General features: G+C 43.6%; 2 protein-coding genes across 2 annotated transcripts; one reads left to right on the top strand and one right to left on the bottom strand.

Moving 5' to 3' along the window:
* Window positions 1-862: 862 nt before the first annotated feature.
* Window positions 863-4,010, bottom strand: rag2 (recombination activating gene 2). The gene is made up of 2 exons (XM_039017709.1): window positions 3,805-4,010; window positions 863-2,749 (listed from the first exon to the last, which is right to left on the bottom strand). The coding sequence occupies exon 2, from the start codon at window positions 2,733-2,735 to the stop codon at window positions 1,134-1,136; it is 1,602 nt and encodes a 533-aa protein (XP_038873637.1). The 5' UTR covers window positions 2,736-2,749; window positions 3,805-4,010; the 3' UTR covers window positions 863-1,133.
* LOC120066380 (intraflagellar transport associated protein) lies at window positions 3,072-20,002 on the top strand. Its single transcript, XM_039017710.1, has 5 exons — window positions 3,072-3,107; window positions 6,253-6,327; window positions 6,654-6,717; window positions 19,364-19,527; window positions 19,794-20,002. The coding sequence occupies exons 2-5, from the start codon at window positions 6,253-6,255 to the stop codon at window positions 19,899-19,901; spliced, it is 411 nt and encodes a 136-aa protein (XP_038873638.1). The 5' UTR covers window positions 3,072-3,107; the 3' UTR covers window positions 19,902-20,002.
* Window positions 20,003-20,350: the final 348 nt, after the last annotated feature.

Raw genomic sequence — 20,350 nt, 5'->3', positions numbered from 1 at the left:
AATTTTTTATATTTGACACATTAAATGTTCTAGTTCTATTTTACTGTCATGACTTTAACCTGATAATGTACAGATTTTCATAATGTGTAATATTTAGTTTAAACAACAGTCACAGTCACAGAATAACATGACGTTTTACATGACGGAAGTTAAATAATGTATTTTCCATTGTTAAATTGCATTTGCTACATGAAGGATGATGGATATGGTTTGTGTGAATCTCATATCAGCGGTGTATTCAATCTGCTGCTTTGTCATGTTTCAAGTGTACATTTAAACTCAGGAAAATTACAACTGCTGCCAAAAACACTCATTTTTTTATTTGAATGAAAATAATGATATTTATGCCTGTTGCACATTTGTTCACTGTTCATTTGTTTAATGTGTTTGTTCATTTGATTTGGTGGTTTTATTGGCCTTTTTTATTGTTTCTTGATTACTGAAGTAATTGTTCATACCTCTCTACAATACTGTTAATGTACTAAAAATGTAGCAAACAATTTATCACACTATTAAACTTTATTCAAAATATTTGTTGATTCTGCCATTGATAACTGAGCTTATGTGTTGGTTTATGTTATTACACCTGTGTGAACTGATCAATGTATTTTTTTAAATCATAACATATTTTGCAACAGAAACATTCAACCACAGAAAATAAATTATATTCTATAGGTTTACATACAGTTGTGCAAGTCCACACAGTATTAGCCTACCTTCCAAAGAAAATTTGGTTTGACAAACCTCAAATATTCTAAAAGCATCCTCTGATAACGACTGCCAAAAACGAGGGTGAACACAGCAAGCCACAAAGTCACTATGTGTAATATGTGGGGGTAGAACATGGAGCAAATAGACTCTGGCTTTAATTTCCATTTTTATTCAATTTGGTTTCATACATTTTTCTTGCAAAAGTTTAGTTTAGTTTATTACATAAAATATTGAGCACTGTAAGGATTCAAAAAACAAGCACAAAAAATAGTTCTGAGTTTACTTATTCAAAAGTTTGAGAACAGTAAATTGCTGCAATGGCACAGTAAACAATGATATGGCATTTAGGCCACATAATTAGAATGACATATTATGAACCAGTTGATCAATGAGTAAGTATAACTATACTGCATGGTCAGACATCACTCAAACAGCCTCCTGAAGAAGCGCTTCTTGGCGGGTGTCATCTTCGGCATCATTGGGCCCTTCCTGTGCTGGGGTTTCATGGGGCTCCTCTTCAGGGGCAGCACCTGGCGTGGCGGGGTCATCTCCTGGCGGGGCAGGCCCCCGTGGTCCAGGCAGAAGTACTTGCCGTTTCCCTGCGAGAGCCTCACCAGCAGGCCCTCAGTCAGCTCCATACACTGGGCATGGACCCAGTGGCCTCCCTCCCCTTTGGAGCAGTAGATCATGGCTGGCCGCAGCAGCTCTGTGGAGTAGTAGGGCTCCCAAGTGTTGGGGTCCACCTGGCAGCCCAGGCAACATTTGACCCAATAGCCTGTCTGGGACTCGTCCTCCTCATCCTCTTCATTGTACGTATCCCCCTCTCCCTCGCTGCTGTCCTCCAGCTCATGGGGCTCGCGGCCGAAGTACAGCTCCTCAGAGTCCTCCAGAGGGGCGGAGTCCTCGAAGTCTGTGGACTCCTGGCTGCAGCCCTGATTCCCGTCTTCACCCTCTCCTCCCTCCTCCTTTTGGAAGCACACCTGGTAGAAGTAATGTGCTTCGGGCGGGGCTGGCCTGCCCTCAGAGGGGACCCCGATCAGAGCGCTCCCTCCACCCAAGCTGCCTCCGAACCAGGTGTGGCTGTGGCTGATTTCCCCTGTCCACTGAGGGGCCTCTCTGGGCTCGATGCTGATCCCAGAGTCATCCAGCACCACACTGCTGCACTCCATCCTCTTTTGGGTCTCTGACTGATACCCACCCAGGACAATGTACTCATGGGAGGGCCCCACACGGGTGGCAATAGCACTGGTGATGGACAGGCCGGTGTCCCGGTGCTCACAGGAGAGTAGAGGGCTGCCCTGCAGGAGGTCCACACGCAGGCAGAACACACGAGGAGGACGGGAGTCAGACGACAGAGTGTGGCCACCAAGGAAGTAGACACAGTCGTCTCTGGCCAAAGCTAGGTGGAAGGACTGGCCGTCAGTGAGCTCAGGTAAGGTGTGGGCGGAGCAGCAGCCAAACTCTAAGTCGATGATGAACACCTGAGGAGGGCAGTCCACAACGCTGTTCCAGTTCTCTGTGCTCCGCTCCCCGGCCGGCATGTAGGATCTGCCCCCAAACACAACGCAGGCCCTCTTGCCCAGACTCTGCACCATGCTGAGGGTGTGGCCGTATCGGGGCCCTGGCTGCTCTCCCACCAACTCTCTCTCCTGACATCGCAGGGTCACTTTGCGGTTGCAGCCACGGCTGTCCAGGGTCAGCAGGTAGAGGCTGGAGGAGATCTCGTTGTTTGGGGTTCGGCCTCCATGGATGAGGTAGCCCTCTGGGTGTCCATCATGGGGCTCAAGGCGGGTCACGGCGGGACAACGCAGAGGGGGAAGGTAGCAGGAGTCATTGGAGAAGGAGATGGGTCGCAGTTTGAGCTCCCCATGCTTTAGGCGTACCCCGAAAACCCCAGTAGGACAGGAGCGCTTGGGCCAGCCTTTCTGGCCGAACAGAAATATGTCACCGTCCAGCTGTAACAGGGAGCAGCCAGGCTGCAGGAGGCTGCCACAGTTCACTGCAGTCAGTGGTTGCAGAGACATGCTACCGCAGGTGGCTGTGGGAAAACAACAACACAAAATTGTCTCAGTCAGCTGCTGCTTGTTTTGAACTGAAAGCTTTTAAACATGGATTGTCTGGCTCTTTCTAATTATATGGTATGATTATCAGTGACAGAACCATGTGTCTTAAAAGGAAAAGGCCATTTTACTATGTTTGAACAAGTAGGATAAAAAAATTATTTTCAGTCCAATGTATTCATTGTTGTTTATTTAGGAACTATTTATTCTAAATTCGTTTATGACCTGCAGAAATTCCTACCAGTGTGTAGTTTTGAATCGCTTTCTTTTCGTGCCATTAAATAGCCAAAAGACTCATTTCCCAACATTCCTTGCTGAACGCAAATCCGAGCGAAGGTAACGTAAATCGACGCTCTGTTGTCAACCTTTTACTCGTGTTATAACTAGCAACTTTTCCTAAACACGAGTTAGCTAGCGATTTTGGTGAACAATGAACATAATACTATGATACAAGTGTCAGCTTCGATTGTAATAGCATATGTGGTAGCCTACTGTGGTCATGTTTGGCTGGCTAAGCTTAGTTGGAAGTTAGCTAGCCAGCTAACGTTAGCTAGCCTAAATTAGCCTCGGCAATAATCATCTATGATGTGATGTGCAGAGATATAGCTAAAGATGGTTTAGATTAGAAACTGTGATTTTTGATATAACAGTACGATAAACAACGCAAACCATCTAGCTAGCATTCTGCTACATTTAATCACGTTAGTTAGTAAGGTCCCATTGTGATGTCCTGCTCAATTAGACAGTAATAACGGCTATGCTAAGTTACTTAGCTAACGTTTGCTGTCTTTATGCCAAAGAGATAATTTAGGACATAAAATAGCTAGCTAACTTTTCTACAATCATACTATATATAAAATATATATCTAACTATCTATATGATTATAACTCCAATGTGACAATGAATGTATCTAGCTAGCTAGCTATAGATCATGTCTAGACATTCTTGTCACATTGGAGTTCTAATCATAGCTAACGTTACTACGATCATTGTAAAATCTCCCATTGAAAGCAGAATTTCAGCATTGCTTACCTCCTGCTGAAGTAGCTAACTTTACTGTTTGAACGTCTCGAAGAACAGTGTTGTGGAATGTTGTAATAAGTTAGGCTAGTCTTTGTGTAGCTTTAGTAGTAAGCTGTTTAGACAGACACTGGTTGACATAGTTTGTGAAGCTCGATTGACTCAGATGAGTTACAGATCTTGAGGTTAACTGTCTGTGACCGCTGCTGACAGGCAGGTGTGCTCTCTCTAAACTGCAATAAGACTGAGCTGGTAATACAATCACTGTTAATGTAATCATAGGTTGTGTACAGTAGAGTTTGTTCTTTAGTTTTGTCATTGCTCTTGTGATTGAACCTTGAAGAACCAAAGGTAGCTTACAGTTGTGACTGCTACAGTTTGAAGGCAGTCTGTTTGCAATTAATGGAAATGCCAGCCCTTTATATAGTTGCACATGTAGTGCACCAATCCTTCCAGCCCCTCTCTTCAGCTCATCCTCTCTGTTCCATCACATTCCTCCTGTGGACTCCTCACAGTGACAGTGTAAAAGCTGGCTTTGTTACGCTGAGTACAGCCACGTTATTGTTGTCAGATTGCTTTTACATCTAAGGGAAGATGGCCATTAGCTCCCTGTCTCTCCCCGTGTGTGTGTGTCATTACAGCTGTGGAACATTCAGAGGGCCTCATTGTATGTATCCCATTTTTTTGCTGGAGAGCCATCATTATCCCCTCTGTGAACAGTTAGGCATTTTCCACACTACAGTTAAGTGGCATGTGTGTAGTGCCATGTGCAGTCAGTGGGACTGTGATTCATGTCCTCACACGGTACACTGAACCTGATGCATGACTTACATTATACTGTGTTAAAGAAGAGAAAGGGAAGAGAAGAGCACAGCTTTATTTCCTTTTAATTTCTAGTTCTACTCAAGCTTGAATTCCTTTTCTATTATGCCTAACCACTTCTTGTGTAGTCTACTGGAGGAGAGAGAGGAACACACACACACACACACACACACACACACACACACACACACACACACACACACACACACAAACACACAGTGAGCTGGAAGCAGCTGTCTGACAACCATTAGCATAATGTTTTTGTTTTTGGAGGGGCTGTGAGAAGGCTCAGGGAGCGTACAAAACAAACGCTGCAACCACGATTGCCTGGAAGAACGTTAGAACTCAAAAACAAACAAGTAGCGGAGCACCTGTGTCTCTTTGAGCTGTTGCTTAGAGGGGGGTACCTCCAGCACCAGAAACAGGAAATAAAGCATTCCTCCCCATTCCTAACAGCTGAATAGGTACTGTGGGCATGTTTTTTCTATGCGTTAAGATAATACACCTCCAAATCAGCACTGAATAACAAACCAGCTCAGTCAGTCAGTTCCTTAAGGCACCTACACAGTGGTCTGCGTTATGTTGCAGCTGGGTCGGTGCAGTTGTGTGTGTGTGGCAGGCTCAGCAGTGAGCCATGGAGATGTATCCCAGGCCATGCAGGGATTTGCAGAGTATAATTGATAGAACAGAGTCATTAGAAAGTGCTGTAGCACCTGTTTCTGTCCCCGCTATAATGTTTCAATACCTGACAAGTCCTTCCCTGCAAGATTTCGGTTTTGATTAAGGGGCGCAGTGACAGTTGTGATGTTCTGACGATCATACTTGCTGCAGTGTTTATCACTGTTTAATGCGAAGCTTAATTGTTCCCCCTGTAGTTGTTCCCCCCATCTCTCTCTCTCTTTGCAAACCTGCAGTCCTACATTATGACAATACTAACAAGCCTTCTGGAGGACTTTGTAGGGGTGTGGGGCATTGGGGGGGGGGGGGGGGGGGGGGGGGCTTGGTTCTGTGCTTTTAATTATGTAACTATTGGGCTAAACTAAAGGTATTTTTAAAATAAAATACGATTTCTCTCTCTCTTTTTCTCTCTGTCGGTCTCCCTTGGTTTATTTCTGTTCCCTCCATCTATTTCAGTGTTATCCCATTTTCCTAAACCAAATTAGTGGATTGTTTCAGGAGCAGGTAGGTTTACTTCAGATGTGTACATTGGAGCATGAACAGTGCTTAGGACCTCAGGCTATGCCAGCTATTGAATTAACCATGATTCTGATTAAAGGTTCTCTCTGCTGTAAAAGATACTACACATCAGCAAGTTACACACTGAAACTGAAAGTCTGGGATAGGATCCCATATTTGGTTTCCAATTAATCTTACTGGTGATTATTTGGAAGAGTTGAGTGAGCACAAGATCCTATAGCATCTGTAGGACTCTTAGAGGCACTCAGCTGTCCAAACACATTCGTATATGTAACAACTGGAGCCATAAATCAACAGGAGTAGTGGCCCCGACCGCACAGAGCTCTTAGTGTCTGATGAGGTCATAATGACAGTCAAACTGCTTGAGCAAAAATGCAGTGGTCATATACAGTATGAGTATCTGGCAGTGAGTATCTCTTTGTGACTGTGGTTTGGTTGCAGATGGAGCTAGGTGCTGGAGTGACTATGGGCAGCTGTGGAAATGGAGACTGTCGTCCACCAGGCATAACTCTCAAGGTTGATATTGTGGACTAAAGTAATGTTGTTGTAATATCCCAATTCCATACTGTATTTATGTTAGTGCATATTTTTAGAAAAACTGCTTGCAATTTGTTTAGTATTTATTTTTTTGTCACTGACATAAGTCAGGGTCACACACAGTGACTCATGATGATCACATATTATAAACTGCTATATACTTTGTCTCTACTATCGATCAAAATACAGATTTCTAAATTGTTTACTACAGTAATATACACAACAAAGTAATAATCACTTTCTCTTGCTTTCTGATTTGAGAATTGTTGATTGAAGAGTAACTCTCCATTGTTCTCTGTGTATAGCTGGATAACTACCTGGATGTTGGGGACTTCAGTGAGGAGGAAGGAGATGTAACTGCTGACCCAGGTACAGCATCTTGTTCTCTCACTCACAACTCTCCGGTTTCCAGAACTGATTTTAGATTAGTGCATTGTACAAGGTGGAAAATAACTTTCTTGGCACTGTATAATGGCATTCTTGTTTCTTCTAAAGTCATTTAAGAGTGTGCATGATCATCATTAACATTAATTTATCCTAATCTTTACTGATTACGGTAGAATTAGAAAGTTAGCGCCTTGCCATGCAGTATTGATATGAGCCTTTGAGTCCACAATGCTATTTCACAGAGAATGGTTCCATTAATCGAAGCTTCTTTGACAGTAAATTATAGCGCTCCAGAGTTCTTACATTATTTCCTCAAAGAAAGGAAAATCTCCAGTGAAAAGTAGAATATATTCTTAATAATCCATGTAAAGAAGGAAACATGAAGAAGTTTGCCAGTAAGCCTTAGAAGACATTTAAGAGTTCACCTTGTAATAGGATTTAGTTAATGTCATGTGCATATTATTTCTGTAATAAGGCTAGTCAAGGCCATTCATTTTAAATACATTACCATCTATTACGCATTTTCAATACATGCCCCGGCCCTGTAATTAGTGTTAAGGGCAATGGCTCTCTGCTCTGTGGTGTATTGCTCTCTGTCCTCATTTAGCAACGAGGGATACATAGACCGCGTGCAAACTACATCTCCATACAACTGCTTTAGATACAGCGGTACAGGGCCCTAACGCCAACCCTGATGCTGAGCCCAACAGTAACAACCAGACACCTCCACAACATGTTGTGTGTGTGTGTGTGTGAGCTGCCCAGTGTGTGAGCTGCCCAGTGACACGAGCCTACCAGACGAGCTAAATCACTTCTATGCTCGCTTCGAGGCAAGCAACACTGAGGCATCCATGAGAGCATCAGCTGTTCCGGACGACTGTGATCACGCTCTCCGTAGCCGACGTGAGTAAGACCTTTAAACAGGTCAACATACACAAGGCTGCGGGGCCAGATGGATTACCAGGACGTGTGCTCCGGGCATGTGCTGACCAACTGGCAGGTGTCTTCACTGACATTTTCAACATGTCCCTAATTGAGTCTGTAATACCAAAATGTTTCAAGCAGACTACCATAGTCCCTGTGCCCAAGAAACACAAAGGCAACCTGCCTAAATGACTACAGACCCGTAGTACTCACGTCCGTAGCCGTGAAGTGCTTTGAAAGGTTGGTCATGGCTCACATCAACACCATTTTCCCAGAAACCCTAGACCCACTCCAATTTGCATACCGCCCAAACAGATCCACAGATGATACAATCTCTATTGCACTCTACACTGCCCTTTTCCACCTGGACAAAAATAACACTTGTGTGGGAATGCTATTCATTTCTACAGCTCAGCGTTCAACACCATAGTACCCTCAAAGCTCATCACTAAGCTAAGGATCCTGGGACTAAACACCTCCCTCTGCATCTGGATCCTGGACTTCCTGACGGGCCGCCCCCAGGTGGTGAGGGTAGGTAACAACACATCTGCCACGCTGATCCTCAACACTGGAGCTCCCCAGGGGTGCATGCTCAGTCCCCTCCTGTACTCCCTGTTCACCTACGACTGCATGGCCAGGCATGACTCCAACACCATCATTAAGTTTGCAGACGACACAACAGTGGTAGGCCTGATCACCGACAACGACGAGACAGCCTATAGGGAGGAGGTCAGAGACCTGGCCGGGTGGTGCCAGAATAACAACCTATCCCTCAAATGTAACCAAGACTAAGGAGATGATTGTGGACTACAGGAAAAGGAGGACCGAGCACGCCCCCATTCTCATCGACGGGGCTGTAGTGGAGCAGGTTGAGAGCTTCAAGTTCCTTGGTGTCCACATCACCAACAAACTAGAATGGTCCAAACACACCAAGACAGTTGTGAAGAGGGCATGACAAAGCCTATTCCCCCTTAGGAAACTAAAAAGGTTTGGCATGGGTCCTGAGATCCTCAAAAGGTTCTACAGCTGCAACACCGAGAGCATCCTGACTGGTTGCATCACTGCCTGGTACGGCAATTGCTCGGCCTCTGACCACAAGGCACTACAGAGGGTAGCGCGTACGGCCCAGCACATCACTGGGGCTAAGCTTCCTGCCATCCAGGACCTCTACACCAGGTGGTGTCAGAGGAAGGCCCTAAAAATTGTTAAAGACCCCAGCCACCCCAGTCATAGACTGTTCTCTCTACTACCGCATGGCAAGTGGTACCGGAGTGCCGAGTCTAGGACAAAAAGGCTTCTCAACAGTTTTTACCCCCAAGCCATAAGACTCCTGAACAGGTAATCAAATGGCTACCCGGACTATTTGCAACTCCCCCCCCCCCCCCCAACCCCTCTTTTACGGTACTGCTACTCTCTGTTCATCATATATGCATAGTCACTTTATCCATATCTACATGTACATACTGCCTCAATCAGCCTGACTAACCAGTGTCTGTATGTAGCCTCGCTACTTTTATAGCCTCACTACTGTACAGTATATAGCCTGTCTTTTTACTGTTGTTTTATTTCTTTACTTACCTATTGTTCACCTAATACCTGTTTTGCACTATTGGTTAGAGCCTGTAAGTAAGCATTTCACTGTAAGGTACACCTGTTGTATTCGGCGCACGTGACAAATACACTTTGATTTGATTTGTGAGGGTATTTACAATGGGGTTGCAGCCAGGCCTGGTGTGTGTCCTTCCTAACTTGATGGGGAAAGGGGATTGGTAATGAGGAGAGGGTTGACTAAGTAAGTATCAGTGTTTTGTGCCAAACATTGTTAAAATCACTGGGTGGGTGTCATTGTCACCCTGGCTGCTAGTCCAAGGTGCTGATGCCCACAAACGTCTGACAGTGAACTCCCACCTTGATTAGCATGTACAGTATAGTTATCAATGTGCTGGGCGTAAAAGCAGGTGGAGAGGACGAGGGGAGTGTTGGGGAAGGCGTTTCTGCTGCGTCTTTCTGACACTGAGTACATCGTAATTGCCTTTACGACAGGATCGATGACCGCGCAGCATCTGAATGAATCTGACTGTCAGGGGTGATGGCTGCTGTGATGGGTTTTAGTTGCGTCTGAGAACAGTATATGTAAGGTTTTGTTTAGTGTATTAGGATCCCCATTAGCTACTGCACATGCAGAAGCTACTCTTCCTGTGGTCCACATAAAACATACAATACATGACAAAGTACAGAACAGTTATATACAAGAGTAACGTAAGATATTACATAAAATAAGTTATACATTCCGTTTATTGGGTACACCCATCTAGTACTGAGTCGTACCCCCTTTTTTTTGTATTTGTATTTATTATGGATCCCCATAGCAGCTACTCTTCCTGGGGTCCAGCAAAATTAAGGCAGTTTGTACAATTTTAAAAACATTACAATACATTCACAGATTTCACAACACATTGTGTGCCCTCAGGCCCCTACTCCACCACTACCGCATATCTACAGTACTAAATCCATGTGTATGTATAGTACGTATGTTATCGTGTGTGTGTGTGTGTGTATGCATGTCTGTGCCAATGTTTGTGTTGCTTCACTGTCCCCACTGTTCCATAAGGTGTTTTTTTAATCAGTTTTTTTAAATGTAATTTTACTGCTTGCGTCAGTTGCTTGATGTGGAATAGAGTTACATGTAGTTATGGCTCCATGTAGTACTGTGTGCCTCCCATAGTCTGTTCTGGACTTGGGTTCTGTGAAGAGACCTCTTGTGGCATGTCTTGTGAGGTATGCATGGGTGTCTGAGCTGTGTGCCAGTAGTTTAGACAGACAGCTTGGTGCATTCAACATGTCAATACCTCTCATAAATAAAAGTAGTGATGAAGTCAATCTCTCCTCCACTTTCAACCAGGAGAGATTGACATGCATATTATTAATATTAGCTCTCTGTGTACATCCAAGGGCCAGCCGTGCTGCCTTGTTCTGAGCCAATTGCAATTTTCCTAAGTCCTTTTTTAGTGGCACCTGACCACTCGACTGAACAGTAGTCAAGGTGCGACAAAACTAGGGCCAAAGCGATGCTCTGCCTTCTTAACAACACTATCAACAAGGCAGGTCCTACAGGCCCTAGTTTTGTGGCACCTGACCACACGACTGAACAGTAGTCAAGGTGTGACAAAACTAGGGCCTGTAGGACCTGCCTTGTTGATAGTGTTGTTAAGAAGGCAGAGCATCGCTTTATTATAGACATACTTCTCCCCAGCTTAGCTACTACTGCATCAATATGTTTTGACCATGACAGTTTACAATATAGGGTTACTCCAAGCAGTTTAGTAATCTCAATTTGCTCAATTTCCAACTTGCTCAATTTAATTTTCCTCCAGAATAACCTGAATTATTCGGGGTGTGGATTCTACAAGGTATGGCGTTCAAACGTTGCTCAATTGGTATCAAGGGACCTAACGTGTGCCAGGAAAACAATCCCCACGCCATTTATGTATTTATTTTTATATAACTTTTATTTAACTAGGCAAGTCAGTTAAGAATAAATTCTTATTTACAATGACGGCCTACCCCGGTCAAACCCGGACGACGCTGGGACAATTGTGTGCCACTCTATGGGACTCCCAATCCTGGCCACTTGACTCAATGTCTGTAGGAGTTAAATATTTTTGTGAAAGGGGTGGTGTACCTAATAAACTGTCAGCCGAGTGTATATTGGAAAGACACCAGCAGACAACAAAAATACTATTTACTCACTATTCATATATACACACACTGTTATATAATTATTACAGTTAAATTAGATGTTTAGACAGAGGAGAAGCGCTGTGATACAATATGTTTATTTTTTCTAGCTAAACTTGCTTTTTGCATCTGGTGGCAGAGCATTCCACAGTGATATGGCTCTACACTGTAACGGCTTTCTTCTGTGGTGGACGAAGGAGAGGACCAATGCGCAGCGTGGTTAGTGTTCATCATCTTTAATAATAACAAAAAACGTGAACACTACAAAATACAAAACAGTCCTATCTGGTGCATAGAACACAAAGACAGAAGACAACCACCCACAAAACCCAACACAAAACAGACTACCTAAATATGGCTCCCAATCAGAGACAAACGACTAACACCTGCCTCTGATTGGGAACCATATTAGGCCAAACACAGAAACAGGAAAACTAGACACACAACATAGAATGCCCACTCAGCTCACGTCATGACCAACACTAAAACAAAGAAAACACAAAAGAACTATGGTCAGAACGTGACATACACATAACTGAGCGAAGCATTACATTTGTTTTGGTTTGAGTACCGTGATGAAACCCATAGTGGCGTGTCTGGTGGGGTATTTAAAAAAAATATATATAATTTTAAATTTTATTTCACCTATCAACAGCTATCATGCATGCTGTTGATGTTAGTTCTGTGCGTGCTGTTAAGGGCAAGCAGTTAAGGGCAAGGCATGCTGCTTTGTTTTGAGCCAGCTGCAGTTTTGCTAGGTCTTTCTTTGCAAGCACCTGACGATATTAATCGCACAGTAATCAAGATAGGACAAGATCAGAGCATGAACAACCAGTACAGTTGATCTTTGTGTCAAAAACGCTGGCAACAATTTCATTACGCTTTTTTGCCGACTTTTACTGACACCGGCCATATTCAACGGTGTTGTACACTTTAGCTTGAAACATGTAGCTAGCTAGCTAGCTAGCTAGCTATGTAAACAATGAACCTAGCTCTAGGTAAACAATATGTAAGATCCCACACATCACGTAACGTTGGCTAACAAGCCAGCCAGCTAACGTTAGCTAGTTAAACAACAATGAACATAGTGCCAAATCATGTTGTTACTACCCTGCATGAATCTGCTGGGAGCTAACTAACCAGGTTTAAATGTTAGCTAGCTAACATTAGGCTCTAACTAGCAAAGCAAACGGTTCTGGGATACGAATAATAATGTCATACACGTACGTTAGCTAGCTAGCTAACAGTACATTTTAGCTTGAAATGGAACCACTTTCTGTCAAACGTGTAATATCTGAAAATGTAGCTAGCTAGACTATCTTACCCGCCGTATACATCATGGACGAGTCTCCCTGTCACGGATGCCATGCCACGGTTGCCCTTAGTTTGAAGATGTAATCCGGAGACAGGTTTTTTCTTCATCTCCTACACTAAAACAAAGAAATATTCCTAATACTACTGATTTCAAAACTCGATCCTCCAGAAAGTGGAGAGCAACACTTATGCAGCTCCACTACACAATACATTAAAAAAAAGCCGCGTTAGACAAGATTACCAACACAGACTGACCAGCTGAAATAGACAGAAGCCCTCTATATGGCAGACCAATCCGAACCCCTCTCTCGGCATGTCCAGCCCACTCATTATCTCAGCCAAATGGTTACTGGGAAGGTTGCTCACTTTTTCTGTGGCTTAACCAACAAGGCTCGTAATTTAATAATTGTATTCATATTTACAGATGGCATGCAAGTGTGTTATTTAGGCACATGAAAGTTCACATGCTCCAGAAGGCATTTCTGCCAAAAAATGCATTTTGATAAAAAACCATTCAAAAGGCTCTCCTGTGAAGTCGTGACTTGTGGCATACGCCTAGTTTCCTGAAACGGGTCACATTTAAGACCCGTTTATTTTTGATTACCCATTCTGACACTGACTAAAGGTGTCTCCAAGACATAACAAACCACTGTAGCTGTGTTCTCCAGGTGATTTTTGTCTTTAGGTAAAACATCCTTAGAGAGTACTTGTTTACCTATATGTAGTTTACATGCACACTAATAATTCGATATTAAACCTTGCTCTGCTTATCTTACTCGGTGTAAGGTCAAAATCAAAGTAAGCATACACCGATTAAAACACCTGGTTTTCTGAGAAATCGTTCTAATTATTAGGACATGTAAACCGCTTAATTGGTGTTCCAGAGGTGTATTTGATCTGCGCATGTGGCAGCACTGGTAGTACAAGCATTCCTCTTATGCGTGAGTGAAGAGGGTTCGCAAAAACTAAAAGTATGCATCTTAGAAATAGTTTTCATATACAAACTTTATATGTCCGAACTCAGAATCAAATAGGCTTCGCAAATATAACATGGTCACTGTGGTAGAACGTTTATTTTGATTGACGATTTTCTGCATCAAAAGTCCCATCGGGAGCCTGATTTCAGATGTGCCCATGTAAACAGGATTATTAGGGAAATTGTTCTTCTTGCAAAGCATCTAAATGTTTGAAACAAATGTATATTAATCTGACTCGTATTATTGTGTGCATGTAACCGTGCTCAATGTGTGACTTTCTCATCTGCACATAATACACAAGGTGGTGTCCCTTCACCAACTCATACTTTGTCTTGCTTCCTCCTTATCCTCGCCTCTCGTCTCCTTCCACCTCCCCTCCCCTGCTCCATCCTCCCATCCCAGTGTGACTTTCACAGTGAGAGTAATTAGCTGTTTAATTAGGATCAACACCGGCCCTGTGGCTGCCAAGCCAAGCCAAGGAGAAGTGTCAATATTTAATGGTGTCTGCTCCTCTCTAATTGATTTAAATTCCCTTTTATGAACGCATGGAGACACATAATTGTATACCTACCCTCTCTTTGACAGTTGTCTAGGCCTGTCCTTTTCAGTTTGATCGCTCTCCATCGCCCTGATGTTTTGGTCAGGGTCTTATTATCAGGAGCGTGTTTTGGGTCCTGCTATTTGAGGCTCCTCTCTCTCTCTCTCATCTCTGTGTTCTCTGGATGTGGGTTATATTAGCTGGCTGGCAGAGATGATTACAGCCGACCAAGGCCTTTTTAATTCAGATTAAATCTCCTCCGCCCCATTGATGTCTTTCATATGCCTGCCTGCCAGCCAGCCAGCCAACCATCCCTCACCTGTTGTCTATGACCCTTTTTCTCATGCTGTTGTTGAGTCCTCCTGCTGCGTGCTGCAGGATCTGTATTCTGGAGAAACTGTCAGAGGAAATATGGGTTCATAGTGTGGCTTTGCATTTTGATAGAGATTCGTTTCACTGCAGAGTTACAGCAGGCTTAGTGTCCTGTTTGGATTAGTGTTGTCACGATACCAGAATTTTGGTTGTGAGCCGAGTGTCTGCGGGTTTTCGCACCACCCTTGTACTTGATGGATGAATTAAGGTCACAAATTAGTAAGGAACTCCCCTCACCTGGTTGTCTAGGTCTTAACCTGCAGACACTCGGCCCTCCGTGGAATGGGTTTGACACCCCTGCTCTATACCATCACGATTCTCAATACTAAAATTATACCAGAACGATACCACGGCAAAAAAAGAAGGCATATTAGCCAAAAACACAGAATGGCACTTGATCCAGACAGATAAACTCAGCTACTGCTCTGTTCAATTGTTGGGCATTTTATGTGTTCATTACATTTGAATTGTTTTATGTCAAAAATTTTCATTCATGCATTAATGAATCAACTTTACAATCAATTTGACTTTGTTTTTACCAATCTAACTACATAACAACGTAATGGTAATCATTTATTTGAATGGTAAATCTGTTGATATACTGGGTAGCCTAGGCCTATCCACAATACAGGTGAATCCATATTCAATAGGAGTGTGTGCATGCATTGAGTTATTGAGCTTGTTTTGGCTTATTTCATGAGGCTACAGATGACAAACAATCTGTATCCCTTTCATTTAGGACTTATTTTATTGTACTGACCAACAACATTTGCATAGAAGTAGCTTATTTTATAAAAATGTGCGCTGTGTCTTTAAACAGTAATGACGTCATTCATGAGGCAAGAGGGGTGCGGCATGTCAGAGCACAGTCAGTTCGCTGAGACAATAGAGTTCATTTTCTGGATTCAGGTTCACTCAAACATCGTTTTAAGCTTTATTTTACTATTGACAGTTACTGCTGATTTTGGGATTATATATCGAATCGCTCTCATTAAATATTTGTCATCTGATGGATTTGTTTCAGTCTCTGAATTGTATAATTAAGCAATAGGGCCCGAGGGGGTGTGGTATATGGCCAATATACCACAGCTAAGGGCTATTTTATGTATGACGCAACACGGAGTGCCTGGACACAGCCCTGTATATTGGCTATATATCACAAACCCCTGAGGTGACTTATTGCTATTCTAAACTGTTTACCAACTTAATTAGATCAGTAAATACCTGTGGTATATGCTCTGATATACCACGGCTGTCGGCCAATCAGCATTCAGGGCTCGAACCACCCAGTTTATAATTGAACTTTTCACCGCCAGCTCCTGATATCATGGCATAAAAACTCAAGTCTGTGCCCTGAATTAGCCTAGTGTGCATGTGCGCCCAGCTATATCCTGTCCCACTCTTGTTTTCCCTGGCTAAACTAGCTGGCTAGCTGAACTATGCTAGTTTTCATCCTCATTGCTAAACTTCCTAAATACTGCACCCTCAACATCAAAACGTTGTTGCTAGTTATACAATCATGTAACTAAGAAATTCAATGGAAATAAAATATTTTATTTTTTTGTTGAATAGTCATGACTGATTCGAGCTATCTGTTGTGTCCCGTGTGGTCCCGTGTGGCTCAGTTGGTAGAGCATGGCGCTTGCAACGCCAGGGTTGTGGGTTCAATTCCCACGGGGGGACCAGGGTTCAATTCCCACGGGGGGACCAGGATGAATATGTATGAACTTTCCAATTTGTAAGTCGCTCTGGATAAGAGCGTCTGCTAAATGACTTAAATGTAAAATGTAAATGTGTCGTAAGACAATGGTGGCAAAGGATATCATTGCTACTTAATGCAGATTCAAGTTCAGTTTTGAAATTCACTGGTGTCATTGAGGTAGGCTGGTCATTTCTGACTGGTCTTGGAACTGTCAATGGGCAGCCTCTCCCCGTTTGGCTCGATGGTATATTTAGTGATTTTGCCAACACAGCCAGATACAGTATGTACACAGTTTTGTACCCTTAACCTTTTTTATACTGTTTGTTGATTTAATTGGACTTTATTAGTATAATGAGTAATCCAGGAATGTCACGATTTAATTGACTTGAGAAAATAGCAACTCTACAGAGCACCAATGCCAACAATGAATGACAAAATGGGTCCACAGGGCTCCTCCTCCTCAACACTATAGATCATCTTTGGGGTAGATGGGAGTAAGTGAATGAAAACGTTTTTGGTGGCAATCAGCTTTGAAATCAGCGTATGTTGCCTTCTGGTTTGCATATTATCACAAACAAAGTACTAGGGTAGTGAATGGATGTCAGCTTTAGCTGTCATCTAGCAAGGAAAGCTACCGGTAGCTTACAGAGCTGGAAGCTATCTTCCATTGTAAAGTGTTCTAGCCTTTATGGACATTGTTTTGTGAACAGTAATCAACAGTTTTAACATTTCTACATGCCGTGTTGCATTTTTCAAGTGTGTTATGAGTAAGTGGAGCAGGCACAGTGCGTGCTATAATAAGGGGTCGGCTGTGCAGATAGACAGGCGTGATCCGTGAGACACATTTCACAGAAGTACCGAACCGTTTTTCATGTTCTAGTAATCTGAAAAGTGCCTTATTTTTGATATACTGTGCGACACTAGTTGGATGTGTCTGACAGGAGGAGCAGAAAGACAGATACTCCTGAGGCGTGTTCAGTTGAGTGAAAATCTTTTGAAATGGAGTGAAGCATGTAGTTGCTAAATTAAAGGAAAACTCCACTCAAAAACGACTATTCTTTTCGTTAGTCCAGTGTTGATACAGTCCCAAAATGGTTTGTCTCTTGCTCAAAAAATGTATTATATGGTGCAAAACACATCATCATGATGTGTCAAGTGACACTTTGGTTCTTGAATGTCAAATATCTTGAACAACTTGACTGCTGACATGCAAACCATTTTGGGACTGTATCCAGACTTGGTGCATCGGTACCGCTTGCCGTGCGGTAGCAGAGAGAACAGTCTATGACTTGGGTGGCTGGAGTCTTTGACAATTTTTAGGGCCTTTCACTTATACCGCCTGGTATAGAGGTCCTAGATGGCAGGGAGCTTGGCCTCAGTGATGTACTGGGCCATACGCACTACCCTCTGTAGCACCTTGCAGTCATATGCCAAGCAGTTGCCATAGCAAGCGGTGATGCAGCCAGTCAAGATGCTCTCGATGGTGCAGCTGTTGAACCTTTTGAGGATCTGAGGACCCATGCCAAATCTGTTCAGCCTTCTGAGGGGGAAGAGGTGTTGTCGTGCAGTCTTTATGACTGTGTTGGTGTGTGTGGACCATGATAATTCCCTAGTGATATGAACACCGATGAACTTAACGCTCTCGACCTGCTCCACCACAGCCCTGTCGATGTGGATGGGGGAGTGCTCGGCCCTCAGTTTCCAGTAATCCAGATCAGCTCTGTTTTGCTGACGTTGAGGGAGAGGTTGTTGTCCTGGCACCACACTGCCAGGTCTCTGTAGGCTGTTTCATTGTTGTCCGTGATCAGGCCTAACACCACCACCTTGTCGTGGGCAAACAAAATGAGGGTGCTGGAGTTGTGCGCGGCCACGCAGTCGTGGGTGAACAGGAGGGGACTAAGCAGGTACCCCTGAGGGGCCCCCATGTTGAGTGTCAGTGTGGCGGATGTGTTGTTGCCTACCCTCACCACTTGGGGGCAGCGAATCAGGAAGTCCAGGTTCCAGTTGCAGAGGAAGGTGTTTAATCTCAGGGTCCTTAGCTTAGTGATGAGATTGGAGAGATATGGTGTTGAATGCTGAGCTGTAGTCAATGAACAGCTTTCTTACATAGGTATTCCTTTTGTCCAGATGGGACAGTGTGGAATGCAATAGAGATTGCGTCATCTTTTGGGGCGGTATACGAATTGGAGTGGGTCCATGTTGTCTGGGATGATGGTGTTGATATGAGCCATCACCAGCCTTTCAAAGCATTTCATGGTTACAGATGCGAATGCTACGAGGCGATAGTAATTTAGACAAGTTACCTTGGCGTTTTGTGCATTTTGTGTGTGATCACACAGTCGTCCGAAACAGCTGGTGCTCTCATGCATGGTTCAGTGTTGCTAGCCTCGAAGCGAGCATAGAAGGTATTTAGTTCGTCTGGTAGGCTTGCGTCACTGGACAGCTCGCGGCTGGGGTTTGCAGGAGTTGTATTAGGTTACAGTGTGTAGTGCCCACTGGTGAGAACTTGAGGAGGTAAAATCATTACTCGTAAAATTATAATTTCTATACACGATTTCCTAGTGATACAATTCAATTGTGGTGATGAGCAGCCCTTTCTAACCTACTGGAGTCTGATTTTAATTGAACAAAGAGTCACTTCTCATTTTCTGTAATTTGATTGTCACACTTCTGAATTGTGTTTGATGATGGCACAGAACAAAGCCAATGCGATAATCATTTGCATAATGATGTACTTACTCTGATCTTCTGGAAATAATTCATTGGCTTAGATCTTCAGGAGCTATTGAATCCCAATTAACTAAAATTATCTAACTTTTCAAGGAGTGCCACTTGAAAAGGCTGGCTTCTCTGAGTGAAAACTTAATGGTCAGTTCAGTCTCACTCTGTGAATCCTATTCAAGCCACAGTCCGTGAACTGTACATACCATCAAAGAGGGGTCTTAATCCTGTGTGATGTTCTCTCCTTCTTTTTCAAGTTACTGAGGAAGGATAGCTAGAAGCAGAAAGAAGACACTGTTGAGTCCTCTCTCCTCTCCTCTGTCTTCTCTCCTCTTTTCTCAGATGGTGGGGTTCGGGTTCTACCAGGGGAGGTGGAGGAGGAACTCCCTACCTACCTGCCCTCCTTCTGTCACCTGACCCAGCTGGACCTGACCTCCACAGGCAGGAGGACGGGGACACGGCCGGGGACACGGGGACAGCAGCAGGACACGCTACCACAGGGACAGGTACGAGAAAGGACATTTACTAATCTATGACATAAAGACACTAAGATGAAGATTACATTTACCCACCCCAGGAACAGCTTAGTTGACTCCGCAATTAGTTGACCAGGAAAATGGAACTTCCAGTTGGTATATTTTGTTTGAGAATTATGTTAAGCATTCATAAGTGTTGTTATTTAAGCCACAGTCTTTCTGTGCTAGCGTCATGTGAGAGGGGTCTGTCTATATACAGTATAGGCAACTTAATTCATGTCATTGACTTTTCACAGAGTGACAGTGAAGAGGTTTTGCCTTTCAACCTGGATGAGAACTTTGACTACGACAATGTTGTGCTGTCTAGCAAACATCTCCTACCACAGTCCAACACTGGTGTATGACCTCTGTGCAGGGACCACTGTCTGGGAGAGCCTTGTGTCATACCACATCAAATAACCCAACTTACCATTTAACTCGACTAATAAACCACTCCTGAAAACAGCATCCTTCCTGTCATTCCTGCTACTAAGTGTAACATTAGAACAGAGCAACACCAAAACGGTGTTTGAAAAGGACTATTTTAAAGGAACACAACAGCAGCACAGACCTCATGTACTGTAAATAGTGCTAAGCTAATGGCACAGCTTATCTGAATTGTCTCCTCTGGATCAGGAATAATCACACTGTTTTGGGCTGTGAGACTGGTCACTGATGAATGACGACACACAGGAGCATAGAGGCTTGGCCCACCAGGCATCACACAGCAGAAAAGCTGTGTATTTGTGTTTGTGTGTAAGAGGTAATTTGTGTGTACGTGTGTGTGTGCATGCTCGTACCCCACTGGGTAAAC

Source organism: Salvelinus namaycush, chromosome 21, assembly GCF_016432855.1.
Source record: "Salvelinus namaycush isolate Seneca chromosome 21, SaNama_1.0, whole genome shotgun sequence".
NCBI classification, from domain to species: domain Eukaryota; kingdom Metazoa; phylum Chordata; class Actinopteri; order Salmoniformes; family Salmonidae; genus Salvelinus; species Salvelinus namaycush.
This window is presented reverse-complemented; position numbering and strand designations above follow the sequence as displayed.

Bases quoted from the DNA above. Each gene is read 5' to 3' on its own strand.
- rag2 (XM_039017709.1), bottom strand. From the start codon at position 2,735: ATGTCTCTGCAACCACTGACTGCAGTGAACTGTGGCAGCCTCCTGCAG.
- LOC120066380 (XM_039017710.1), top strand. From the start codon at position 6,253: ATGGAGCTAGGTGCTGGAGTGACTATGGGCAGCTGTGGAAATGGAGAC. The intron at 6,718-19,363 runs GTACAGCATCTT...CTCTTTTCTCAG, and splicing joins AGATGTAACTGCTGACCCAG to ATGGTGGGGTTCGGGTTCTA. The intron at 19,528-19,793 runs GTACGAGAAAGG...GACTTTTCACAG, and splicing joins ACACGCTACCACAGGGACAG to AGTGACAGTGAAGAGGTTTT.